This window comes from Varroa jacobsoni, unplaced genomic scaffold (genome assembly GCF_002532875.2).
Source record: "Varroa jacobsoni isolate VJ856 unplaced genomic scaffold, vjacob_1.0 scaffold_1456, whole genome shotgun sequence".
Taxonomy (NCBI): domain Eukaryota; kingdom Metazoa; phylum Arthropoda; class Arachnida; order Mesostigmata; family Varroidae; genus Varroa; species Varroa jacobsoni.
In genome coordinates this window covers 74,991-88,508 of record NW_019214358.1, presented here as the reverse complement: position 1 = coordinate 88,508, position 13,518 = coordinate 74,991, and the positions used below count along the sequence as shown (strand labels likewise).

General features: G+C 37.7%; 1 protein-coding gene across 6 annotated transcripts in view; it reads left to right on the top strand.

Moving 5' to 3' along the window:
• Positions 1–1,702: 1,702 nt before the first annotated feature.
• Positions 1,703–13,518, top strand: part of LOC111270215 (uncharacterized) — a 17,639-nt gene continuing 5,823 nt past the window's right edge. For 2 of the 6 annotated variants that reach the window (XM_086972409.1, XM_086972408.1), the window contains exons 1-9: positions 6,773–7,290; positions 7,871–7,994; positions 8,233–8,282; positions 9,279–9,392; positions 10,406–10,601; positions 12,052–12,164; positions 12,515–12,655; positions 12,822–13,005; positions 13,245–13,418. In XM_086972409.1, coding sequence (XP_086828535.1) covers positions 7,223–7,290; positions 7,871–7,994; positions 8,233–8,282; positions 9,279–9,392; positions 10,406–10,601; positions 12,052–12,164; positions 12,515–12,655; positions 12,822–13,005; positions 13,245–13,418 — 1,164 coding nt within the window. In that variant the 5' untranslated portion in view covers positions 6,773–7,222. Of the gene's footprint in view, positions 2,211–2,457; positions 2,674–5,364; positions 6,439–6,770; positions 7,291–7,870; positions 7,995–8,232; positions 8,283–9,278; positions 9,393–10,405; positions 10,602–12,051; positions 12,165–12,514; positions 12,656–12,821; positions 13,006–13,244; positions 13,419–13,518 lie in introns of those variants that run through there. The other 4 variants (XM_022850312.2, XM_022850313.2, XM_022850314.2 and 1 more) reach the window with 4 other exon arrangements.

Sequence of the window (13,518 nt, the reverse complement as noted above, 5' to 3'; positions counted from 1 at the left end):
ATATATAAAATGAGTACTTCTGGCTTTTTTTATTAGTGCTATAAATGCCTTTTTCCTTTTGCTTTTCTTCAACGACCTTTGTACCTAGCTAAATCTCGTACCGGAACCCATAATTAGCCTGCATGGGACTGGGAGTTTTACATCCGATACACAAGTCAGACGGTCGGCTTCAGCTGTAAACGAAGCTGTATATATTTAGTTTCGAACCTAGACCAGGAAGTGTCCATAAGTTTTGTAGACAAATACGTTATTATTGCATTATAACGAAGCCCAAGCCTACTGCACATACGAATTGCTGACAGGAATTGTCTGTTGAGCATAGGAAGGAGTCAAGTACAAACAGTATTGCTCATTGATGAGTTATTCGTACTAAAAAATTTTAGACCTCACAACAATGGCAAGAATTGGTTAAAATATGGAAAACTAATATATTTAGCCTACTTTGAGTCACCAGAACTCCAGTTCTTCTTAAGTTTTCAGGATTCTACCCTTTCAGATCAGCTGTCTAGATAGAAGAAGCTCAGCTTATCCACTAGATATAGATGCGTATGTGATTCAAGAAGCAAAGCAAAATATAGACGACAATGGAAGTGTCGTAGTGATCAGTTGTCTTGGTATATTTTTCAATGGTTCGTCGAGACAATAGTACAATTTGCGAGTAAAACAATTTTCATGCAGTCACGTTCAAATTCGTTTTGTGTGGCTAACAGAGACTTCTGCGTAGTAGACATCGGGTACGACTGTGTGAACATTCGCATAACCGATTTTTATCAAACGTTTCCGCAACTATGTTGGTAGATATGCAGACTCGACTGGAGTCATTGGAACCAGTTTTAACTCGCATTTTCAGAAGTATAATTGTTTACAAACATATGGATTACTTTTTAGGCCTCATTGCACGAGTTTATGCACTTTTCAATATAGCGTGCGAGCCACGCTTCACGGAACGTGGCCCGTTTACCTAGCTAAGTCTCGTACATACCACCTAGAGGATACGCGCTTTCTTTTTATTTCGTTTTCTAACACACTTTTTTGCCAATATTTTTAAAAAAACAAAACGATTTAAGTCAAGTATCATTTGTGTCTGTAAGGAATAGAAAATACAATCATTTTTATAACAACTCTTGGAATTTTCTATATTGTTATTGTTCATGCATAAGATTATAAACGATTATGGTTGGCTTTCTATTCTGAGTAGCAAAAAGCTGCTGTTGTTTTTTGATGGTATGTTTTCGACCGTTTATTGCTGATGGAAGTTGAACGAGTTATACAGACGATTTATTGACACTTCTTACCGGCGATCATTCACTACCGCTATTCATTGGTATCGTGAACATGTACTCATGATATGTGGGTATCGCTAATAACAACCAGTTACATTGCCACCGCTTTAATCTACGCAAGCATGGGTATCTATTACTACAGAGTATAATAATTGACGTAACGCCTTGATATCTTATTATCGACAACATCATCATAGTTGTTATTATTACCGCGATAATGTGTGATTGTGTGTGCTAGTCTCAACCACATTAGGTAAGTACGTTTCAATCTGTGTGTAAAGTAAGTAGAAAATGATATGCAGACACAGGCTTCCATCCGTTTTTGAAATATCAGCGCGCTCTAGTGAATATATACGACCTTTCACAGGTTTTTAGTCCGCGCCTATACAGTTTTACAAGCCGCGTTTAAGTCACCCAAATAATACGCGGTGGATCCCTCTACGCAACTTTGTCGTCGCTATTTGATCTTTATTCTACAGATTTACATGAGAAAGGCAGAATTGTTTTGATCAATGTGCTATGTATGATTATGAGAAAAAAGAAATCAATTGTTAGTGTTTTCAAACCGACATTTCTAGCTATATATATATTGGCCGGTGTGTGTGGTTTCCAAATTAATTCGAACTCGTAGTCATCATATGTATTTGTTGTACAGTTATATCGTCGGGTATAAAGTGTTCAGAAAATGTAAGCCTTATACATGCAAGCGTTAAAAATTCGGTTTGTTAATTATCAGTTAAAACTGTAAATTGAAGTGCGTGCTCATATTAATGATTGTCGAATTGAATGTAACGAATCACATAAACAGAATATCGAAGACAAGGGCCAAATATGAAGTGATATAGACATTTGAAACCGGAAGTAAATGCGCCTGATTTCGTGCTGAAGGTCAACCATCCGGACCAACGCCTAACGGCAGCGCCTGACGTAAGATGCAAAATATTTGTTCAGCGTTAAATCAGTCTGTTTAAAATATTCTTTATGACGTTACTTTTTAGCGGAATAGCTTTAGAACGAAGGTGAAAACGTTAAAATGATTGCGACGAAACACGAATTTTTCCTAAATTTATGGAGAAGTTAATGCGTACATATATAGGATTTATCTTAAGATGCGACCGATAGAAGTCTAAGCCGTCCGTATGTTAAACAATGGTAGAGAATGTCTCATGCTGACTTCTGTTTTGAAGTAATTATTTTTGATATGATTTTAGTTGCCAACGCGCTAGGCAGTACAACAACAGGCTGAGAATATCGTGTTAAATCCAAACTATGTACTACTAGCTTATAAGGCTTAGTTGTGCCACAGAAGCCATACGCTCTGATTCCCTCATATCTAGGGTGATCTGCATAATACCGACATTTCTTCAAAAGGTGGAATATTTCAAATAAGGTGAGTCGCGATTGCGTCGATTGAAAGCTGAGCTCTGATAGGGATAAACGAGCTGAGATCGTTCGACTGCCTTTATTCAAACTTGGCGGACAAAGGCCAAAAAAGTAAAATTTCTATGAAGATTCGTTTCATTTTGGCAAAGGCACAAATGCTTCCTAGGTTCATAAAGAACGTAGGCTGTTTACGGTCAAGATACGTTATCAGAAAACAAATGTTCTTCCCAGTGAATGATTGGTGCAGTTATTGCGTAAGTTGAACGAAGCCAACACGTGAGTAGCCATTACATCGTCAAGGAATTGAGCAGCCATCACGAAGCACTTTCAAATAATTTGAAGAAAACTGACTAGAAAAGAAAAAGCCCATGTTTTAGGTGCCACTGAATGAGCGCAAAAGCATTTGTTCGATCGTAATTCGATTTGCAAAACTTCAAAGAGGCGCAGCGAGATCAAGCCATTTCTGGAGCAGCTTATTGCGAGTAATGAACAGTGGACCAGATAATGCGCGAAAAAGATTATAATCAAAGCCAGGAAAAGTTGCATATTCTGTGGCAAAGTCCAGACTGGTGGCAACGAAGGTAATGCTATGTATTTGGTGCAAGTAGGAAGGAATTGTACATTATTAGCTGTGGCCGCAAGAGAAGACGATTGATTCAGACCTCTATTGTCAACGACTAACAAGACTACAACGAACCGTTAAAATAATGGACTCTGACTAGAAAACAAAATAGGCGTTGCCTTTCACCATGACACATGTTTAGCTATTCAGTAAAAATTCGGGAAATGTTGATAGGTTAGTGCAATCTATTCGGCGTATGACTCGGAACATTCACCATCAGACTATTATAAGTTTTGGTCCCTGCGGAACTTCCTTAATTATTGATATGACTTTCCAGGAGAGATGCGAGATTCGCTTACCGCAATTCTTAAGCCAGGAAGCGCAAAAGTTTTAAAAAGTAATGAGATCATGGTGTAATCAGCAAAAAACTGATCAAAGAAGCACGTAATAAGTTAACTGGTATTGTTCTAAAATTAAAATTGCTTTAATTTCAGCTTAAAAACCGTAATACTTTCTGACCAATGTATACGTATATATAAGTACAATTTTCCTTCATATACAACTCTACTGTATATATTACAAGTATATGGACAAGATAGTCTAGTAATGATAGAATTTTCTGTTTACAAGGAAGTACTCTTCCAAGGCGGTTTTGGTTGCTGCTTTGATGATATGAAATCCTGTTCCTCCGTCATTATGAATGATAAACATCCGTTTTCTGTATGCAATTTATTCTACCGCAAGATGGGCTTAGTTGCCGTCATTTTTACGTTTGTTTTACACTTGGAGACGACGTTCTGCTATTTCGCCGCCTAATCTAGTTTCCACGCAAAGGGAAACAAATAAACATAAATTAAGGGAACTACTTATTTTTGTTTTTGGAATTATGCTAAACTTAATATAAAACTCACGAGAACCGCTGATAGTAGTTCAATATGTATATATACAGTTCAATGCACTATAAACGTATATTGTGACGAGAAAATCAAGGTTAGTCTTACGACAGTTTGTCATTGGAAAATACGTGCGATGGTTATCGACGTTGTCTCTGTCGTCGTATATCACTATAAAAGCAAAAATGACAGCTTCATTGAAATTATCTAGTGCTTACGGCTAGTATCTGCTTTTTAATGGGAACTAGAGAGAGACGTCGTTCGCCGGTAGTGCAAAGAAATGTGCATGTTAAAATACGGTTTCTGTATCGATGCTGGTAACATTTCAGATCCCCATATTTGAGGCCCTTTTGCCTAATAACAGAATTAGTATTTAATCATTACCTGATATAATGATAACACCCATGTAACTTAGACTGACAGCACAATATTATATAGAGGACATTATGAAATACTATTTGTATATTTTACTTTTTTTTTCTTCTTTTAAACCAAGTACTATCAGAAGATTCCATAGATGGTAAGTTTATATGTTTATTGCATAGAGTTGTTGTATCCTGTTGTGTGACGGAAATACGGAATTCTAGAGAACGACATGGGCAACCAAATAACAAACGTTCCCGGCCGGGCCAAATTTTCCAAATTCTGACGAAGTTTAATGAAGAACCTTAACGAGTGTTTTGAAACAACCCGACTTATCGCACCAGTTAAAACCACGATGCTCGGTATCCGAGTAAACTCAATAAAGACTGGTCTACATAGGTTTAAAATAATTCTCATTGAATGCATGAACGACCAGCTAAAAAGGACTCCCCCGACGCGACCAGCCCCCAAAAACCCAGGCACTAATCCAAGAACAATTTTTTTATACGCATAAATCATAAAGTTTGTATGTAGGCATGACAACCTGTAAGAGCTTCTAAGTTGAAGAGGAAAGCAAGCGAAGGTCGACGTCATACGCCCTAAGCATCACGTACAACGTACTCAGTTCAGAACGGCGGTACCCAAAGCTCTTTCAAAGTTAAGGGTAAACCCTAAGCGTAGCTTAAACTTCTTTTAGGACGAAGTGATCAGCTGAATAATTATCGGTACCTCATCTTTTAGAAAAGGATTTAAAGTTGCTAAAGCTTTATATAATCTACTCGATAGATCCAAGGTAGCGTCACATGGTTTGTTCTAGAAAATTTTATTTAAACACTATCATTGAATTACTTTTCAAACTGTCACACATTCCACCAAGACGATTTTGAGCGCACTGACTTACTCACAATAATCCCCAAAAACATTACATTACATCTATAACGATATATCACGCACTTTTGACCGGGTCAACCTTAATTTACTTATCCAAAATATAATCATTGCAGATTTTAGGGTGCACAGTCAATGTACTCGATGCAACTCGGAGAGCCTCAGAATTGGTTTTTTGCCTTGCTACTATTTCATGCCTCCGCCTAAGACCTCATAGCGATAGTACTCTGTGATATTCAGTGCTAATTAATGATTTATACGTCTATTGATCTTGCCAAAGATGTAAGCAAACTTTGATTTGAGGAAAGCTTGGTTTGATCCAGTTTATTTGCAATTAGTAGGATGTTGATTTAGGCATATAGGTGTACAGCCGGATGGAAGACATCGATTGATCGTAGACTTAATTAACAAAGAATTTCAACGCCTAAAGTTTCCCTATGTGAGCCTGCCCTTCTAAAGTCTAGACTTTATGCACCATATCTCAAGCGTTCAGTCAGCAAACAGGATTTGCAATTTGATATTTTACCGCTTTATAATTAAAGCTTTGAAACTTTATGTTAAATTTAACTGCAGTTATATATATATATATCTTGTAAAATCAGTTCTTGTTCTACATATGCGTTAGTTAACTATCTTCTAACAAAACTTTACATGAATACTGTTTTTACCAGGCTTGTCTACTGTAGTATTAAAAAGCTATGAATATGCGCGCTCCTCCTAGAGTTTAGTATCAGGAGCGTTTCAAGCTGGCGTGACGTGTTGATTGTTAACAGATTAGATTCCTGTTGATTATCATTCTACTATTAGGTTTATTACCTATCAAAGACTTTGTGATCTCGATTTAGTTTACGACATGTTTTTATAGTTAACAACCTTAATTGTGGTGTACGTAGGCATCAAGTAAGACGTGCGGGATGATTTACCCTTTCTGAAACCATAAAAAAAACTCGTTAAATTGTGCGCAAGTGGTTTCCTTTAAAATAGCCGTGCCACAATCACACATTGCGCGCAGAAAAATAAGGTGTCGTCATATAAGGCTAGAATGTCGGAGACCGGATTTCTTAATGTAATTTACCAAATAAGATACAACAATCGATTAGACTAAATTACACCGACTAACTTCATGCAGTCCGTTCGAAAAAAAGTGTTCTCTTTCGCTGCACAAATCAATACCATATTGTATCGCTCTTTGATGGGCTCTGTCTTCACCCATATTTAGCCCGCCATATCTGTTTTGTATGCATATTCGGGCAGTAGCAACATTTATGCTAAGGGTTGATACCTAGTTGTCCCTGTTAGACCTACACAATTCGCAAATTTAGCCAAGCTATTAGTTTCTATTGTAACAAATACAACTGCTTACTTCTAAATGATAACATTCGTTAGTTTGTTTGTGGTACGTTATATAAACTCATGTTACGTAAATTACGGCTAGCACGAAACCGGACAGAGACCTGTATGCAACAACTGGACGGCACGCTGTCACCGGTTGATAGATCTGCAACGAATCGCATAGATGCAGGATCAACGGTTTGCCGATTTCCGATTAAAAATATTACAGAACAGGACTAGACAGGATTCACCGCACTTCTGTGCGGGTGTTCTATTATGCACCTCGTTAGCAGCGCCTTTCTATCGCCCCATGATGCCATCTGATTATTGCTGACCATGTCTTGGATACGTAAAATCCTTTTGAGTATGAAGTGTGTACTTATGCTTCGCGCAGTGCACGATTTTAGCCAATTCCCAGTATGGGAAAGCTGTTCGTGGTTATCGATGCTGCCGTTATTAACTTTACCTATGGGTGGTCTGCTAAGTGGGGCTCAGCTGATTATCCTTGAAGTACGCTCATGTGTGCGCGACAATTTCTTTCACAGTTTAACTCTAATTTTTGGCCGAGTGCGACGGAGAAGATGAGGTAAGCTACGATTGAATATGTAATGTCTTCTTTCAACACCATATAAAAACTTCCTTGCATCATTCTTGTGACCCACATTCCGTGGTAATCAGCCGATGATAATTTGTCGTCGCTAAATATGTTTTAAGGCTAAGTTCTCGAGATTCTAGTACCAAGTCCTTTATCGAACGGTTGAACTGACTTAATATATTTTGGTGTGTGCAAGAGCATATATATATATACAAGACCCAGTTCTCTAATTGATAAAGGCTATAGGAAAATCATTCTTGTACGTACATTTGAGTAAATATGCAATAGTTTTAGATGTGTATAGCTGTGCATTAATGTTTCAAGTTACCTGTTAATATTTCTGTCTGCCAATGATATTTAAGTTATCAGTTTCAATCACAGATAGGTGCAAATTGTAATAAATTAGGACCTAGTTTCGTAATGGCAAAGCATCTTATTGATATGCATGCTATTTGTTTAGAGAACTGCTGCCATCGGAAAAAAATGTAACTCAATGGTTTGGTCAACCCACTCACAATATGTACTAATTTCATTTTTTATTATACTTATTTTTCACTTGTTTGTATTTTAGCGGTTTTGCACCACGAATCCTGGAACTACTACGACAGCATGAATATCCTGGGTCAGAACTATTCACAGAAGTGGATGTCGAAATACTTGCACAGGATAAAAATGTAGCTGCTTTTTTCACTAAGGTAAGCTTCTCTGTAGCAGATTTCTTGATCAGTTCAGTTTATCCATGGGATATTTAGTTAAGGCTATATATATATATATATATATATATATATATATCAGTCTGTCCTTCTGTAACTAGTTAACAAGATATTAGACGATAGTTTTCTCAACGTTAGCTTTTCTGCATTCAATATCCAAATATCGGTATACTGGCCAACGTTGCTTGTTTACCTAATCAAAGATTTGTTTTGTTTACAGATAGCAGAGATGGATCGCAGCCTCTTCCTGACCAAAGAACAATCTACAGTGTAAGCGCAACCCTGTAACTTTTACTATCTTGGTATAAAAACTGAATAAAAAAATCCCTGTCTCAAAAATTAATTTTAAATAGCTGCAGGTATCGCGCATTCGTGTTGCTTTTCCGTTTTTGGAAGCAATCGAAAGCACTGCATCACAACGTATCGTTAGCTTTTGTATACTTGACCGATTATCTTTCCTTTTGGAGGTGAAGGAGATTGATTTTTTGCTAGTTTTCAGTTTAATCAAAATTAGATGGTTAACGAGTATATATATACATAACCGATGGAAGTTCTCGAATATAGCTGATACATGTTTATTAAAATGATCGTGAACCGATACCGGTAAAAATGAAGTACCTTGGTCCCTTTACAAGAGATTTGCAAACAACTTTAAACTCAAACCCTGTTAAAGTAAATACTTTCTGCGGTTCACTGCCCTACTAATTGAGTTGTGAAGGAGATCGACACGATTTCTGTGGACAGGCGTTGATTGAACTAATTAAGAACGACGGTGGCATTGTCATGATCTCGGCTTTTAATGTTACGCAAGGGATGCCTGGTCTCATGAGCCTTTTAACGGCACACTATAATCCTTTGAAAGTTCTTTCAATTCCACGCGCGAAGCTAGATGTGTCCCTAGCTGGCGATAACCGAAATATAGAATTTCACCAGTGCACCGTAATGCATCAGCTTTAAGTAGTAGGTCAAATATGCTCCCTAGAATACTATAAAAAAAAACAAAAGATTATCCAAGAATGATCCTCCTTTAATGAATTTTCAGCTCTTTTAAAAACCAATTGCTGTTACTACGGCAGGTATTACTGCTGTTGTGTTGCTTTCTCAACCCAACTGTGTGCGTATCATCTCCCCGTATACACTCTAATGTGCTTCTACTTTTACCAAATTGAATATATAAGTCCAGCTTTCATCTTCAGTGGGTCGAATTTATATCTAATAACCACAAATCCAATTACATGTACTTATTGTATGCTGTATTTATTTCAGACTTCAGTTGGCCGGAGAATTAAACGATCTTCAATCGATTCCGTTAGATGCTGTTTCCGCTCGCCAGGAGCGAGTTGCCCTTGAACAGAAGAAACGCCAGAACAAAACAATAAAGTACCCGACACAGTCCTTAGTACTATTCAATTACTTTTGTATTTTCCATGATCGGTAGATTCTTTTGTTAATTCAAATCAGAGCTTTAAGTCCGAGTACCTGACGCCACTCGACTAACGAAATAGCGATCCTTATGCGTCGGGTCCTTTTTTTACAGTCATAAACAATCCGGCATGCGTACTTCATCTGATTCTTCTTATGCATGTACAGTGCTACACAGGCGCAGTGGACTGAATCGACTGCAAGCCTGTCATTGCTTTCAACATAACTCAAGAGCACTCAGTAGTTATTCTGTTTAAACTGAAGTTTAACTTGGCAGCAGCTACTCTGTAAAGCTATAGTGCTACTCCAATTAACGCGTTTCGGTTTTTCCTGTTGCTTCAGTGTTAAAAAAAGCAATAAAAGGAATTAGAAGTCGTTGAGATGCTAAAGACATTTATGTATACAACCAATATTATTCGCCTGACCGAGATGATATGAGAAGACTGTAATATTATTATATATACAGAATACTTAGGCTTGTTTGAAGAATCTAGGTTACCTTCTGGCAACTCACGAAACACAAAAACACATGCTGACCGTAGCCTAATGGATAAAAAAAAACTCAGGTATCCAAAGCAGAAAATTCTACGGAATCATGAACAATTTCCTACAGGAAAACGTTAATCTTCAGTAAGCAATTATCTTACGAAATGCTTGTTGCACGCGCTTATGTTCACCGTTTCTAATATAATTTCACAGTATTGCCAAGTTTGCATAGGAAACAAGAGATATCTCTGCATTGAAATCAGAAGCGAATCTCATAGCCTATACTTAATAGCACTGGAAAATTGTTTGCATCGTCAACTTAGTTTTTCACTGTAAATAGGTTACTTTCTGGCAATAACCCTCTTCAAAGGTCATGAACTGTCAGGCCTCAATTACAACGGCCTATGTATATCACTCAGTTAGCCCTAATGAGAAAAATGTGTTTTTAATAAAGTTCGAAAGCTTTCATGTCGTCTTCAAAACAGAATGCGATTAAGGCATAAGCTCGAGGAGAAAAAGCAGCTTGAGGACGCGATTGCCATGTTGGAGGAGGATGAACGCAAGAGAGTCGATTATCGGCTTCGACGAAAGGATGAGATTGCCGAAGCTCAGGCGCTTCACCAAAGAGCACTGCAGACATTGCACTATGCGCAGCAAAGAGCAGAAAACGCTATTAGTAAGGTTAGTAAACCTATCTAATACATTCTAAATTTCCATTATGGGATCTGCGTACAAATAACTCGCGTCGAGATAATCCCTTCTCTTTTATAATTAACCTTGTTATAAGGCCAATCCATGTGTGTCAGCAGTCGCGTCAGAGGTACATACTTTATTACAAATCGAAATAAGGTAAAATAAGGTTGATATTTCTGCCCTAATTAAGCTACATCTTGTATTTAAGGTAAGAGGCGTTGCTTCGGACACATTAGTTGAACCTAATATTGTTCTCCTGTGAAGGAACTTACGGGGTCTTATACGCGGATTATTAGGATAAAAAATGTTATTTTACAACAAATATACTACTTCAGTCAGTAGACGGTAAAACGAAAAAAAAAAGGGGCACGTGAGGACTTTGAGTGATATTTGTGTAAATTATTTTACAGTGCAGACAGCCGCTCTCCAACTTTTGTGTCAATAGGTACGATGAGCAAAGTTTCATGGGTTGAAGTGTCCTTTTAACAGGGCCAAAGGAGAAATCTGAGTTGTGACTACATGTTTTTATCTGAAATGACAAAAGGCTACAAGCGGATGAAATGATAATGGATTTAGCAGGTTGTAAATTTAAAGGTAGTTGAACTGGCATCAACAATAACTCATTTTCAAGAATCCTTTAGAGGCTTGATTCGTACTGACAGAGCGCGTAGAAAAAAGAATACGTCCACTTCTCAACACAACCTAATTTTCAAATGCTCTTCAATCATTAAGTGATGGACAAACCTCTGTAAAAAAACTGCCGAGCTTTGCTCATTAGGCACAATAGGCCATATTGAGAGGTCGTTCTAAAAGAAACGGTGAAATAAGGTTTCGGAGAGGCGCAGGGTACAGATGGTTAGGCTACAGGAAAAGGGTACGACGATTTGCTGACAGAAATTTTTCTCTTAATATTTAAAGGGTGCAGAAATTAATCTAATGCGACCATTTTTGAGCTAACCGAAGTCGCCACGTCTGTGTATAAAACCTGTAGTTCCTGCAGAACAATGAAGGATCCTATACGGTTCTCATTAGCTACTACAAAAGCTAAAAAGGTTTCAAATTCCAAACTACCTAGTGTGCTTACTATACGTATCATGGAGCGACATCTAACTGAATTTCGATTTTATAAAAAAATTCTCAGAAAAACGTTATGGGCGCAGAAGCGTTTCTAAAAATGCACGCGAATGAATCGCGAATTAATCATAATCGTCATTTGGTGACCCAGTAAACTATTAAAAAGGAGCTTTTTAGTCAGTTTACCGTGAAAGCCTCCGCTATAATTTGACTGCTTTCGAATTGGACTCGAGATGGGTTAGTAAGTTATTTTCGTCAAATATTACTAAAACCTTATTCACATGGAGTTTTCTCTAATTTGGTAAAAAGATTATGATGTTTTTGATTACTGCCCCCTTCAATTTACTTCTTCATTTTATTACAGCTGATCGTCCGAGGCCAACAACACCTGACGACTTTGACGGGTATTATTGGAAAGCTCAAAAGTTCCAATGGATTGCGAAACATCTTAAAGGACGACAAATATATTCAGCAAGCGTATGTATCTAAGCTTTTCATCCTTGAGAATATACAAAAAGAGCACTAGTATTTTTCCGACATTCTTTTCACAATTCTTTCAAAGAGTCAGTCTTTAAACATGTCCGCTAATATAGCTCAAATACAGTCACGACGCTGTCCTTCAACGATGTGCATCCTTCTCAGATGCGTTTCGTATCCGTACTTAAATATATAAAAAATGATGGAGTGTTTTCCACACCGTACACGATAATCATAGTATATAGTTAGGTCAATCGTTATGTTTTACAAAGTTGTTCGAAGCACATAAATTAACGTAGTATGTATGGAACGAGTTCTTTCTTTTGCATTAACACGTCCATTCCTTTCAGAAATGACTTGGTCGACGCAGTGGAGACTCTAAACGGGATAGTAAACTTGATCACAATCGATCCGGAACGATATGCGGTACCGGTCACTGCCAATGGCAACCGAGTGTACATTCTAAGAACCTTAAGGGATACAGTCTCGCAGTAAGTCGAATCCGCATTTTGACATTAATTTCTGTGTCTATTGGCAAGAGAACAATCATTGGTGACATCAGTTTGTGTGGGGTTACGCTAATGGCTCAATCGATTAAAGATCTGCATCTGATGAGTTCGGTTTCATAAATTTTACCTGTTATTGATTTTTTGTTAGGCTCGACGAGCACTCTGACACCATTATTTCTAAATTATCGCTTCTATGTGGCGACTCAGCAGCGTTTCCACCTTTCAAAGCTGCTTTAAATTTATATCGGCTTGAGGTCCAGGATGCCCTTTATGGGGTGATCAACGAAGTTTTCGAAATGGCCACCGGTGACCTAAGGCGCCGTCTTCAGCAGGCAAGCGATCTAGTTCATTCAGTCCACACATTTTCCTTTATTGTGTTGTTTAACTTTTCGTGTTTGTTTCTGCTGTTCAAATCCATCTAGGATTGCTACCAATTCTTAACAAAACGACGCTTGAATCAGTTAACTGTTTTCGCTTGAATGTAAAGCACGCAAAGCAGCATATGCAGCCTAGTAGTTAAAAGGTTTTGATTATATTCTTAATGACTGGGACGCCCAATATTGAATTTTAGGTGGGACCATTAATCAACTCGTTGAAGGCTATCGTCTGGGCTCAACGATGCATTCTCATGGAGGAAATCACTATACTTCAGAAATGCGGTCAGATGTTGGACTTGAGCGAGGGTTGGATTAAGTCGGTGATATCGGAGGTACAGAATATCGAAGTTGGCTCGAAAAATACTTCGGTAATGCCCGCTCCTAACAATAAGTACATGTATAAGCTTACTATTTATCATGTCCATTTACAACCATATATATATATGTGTATATATATATATATGGTTG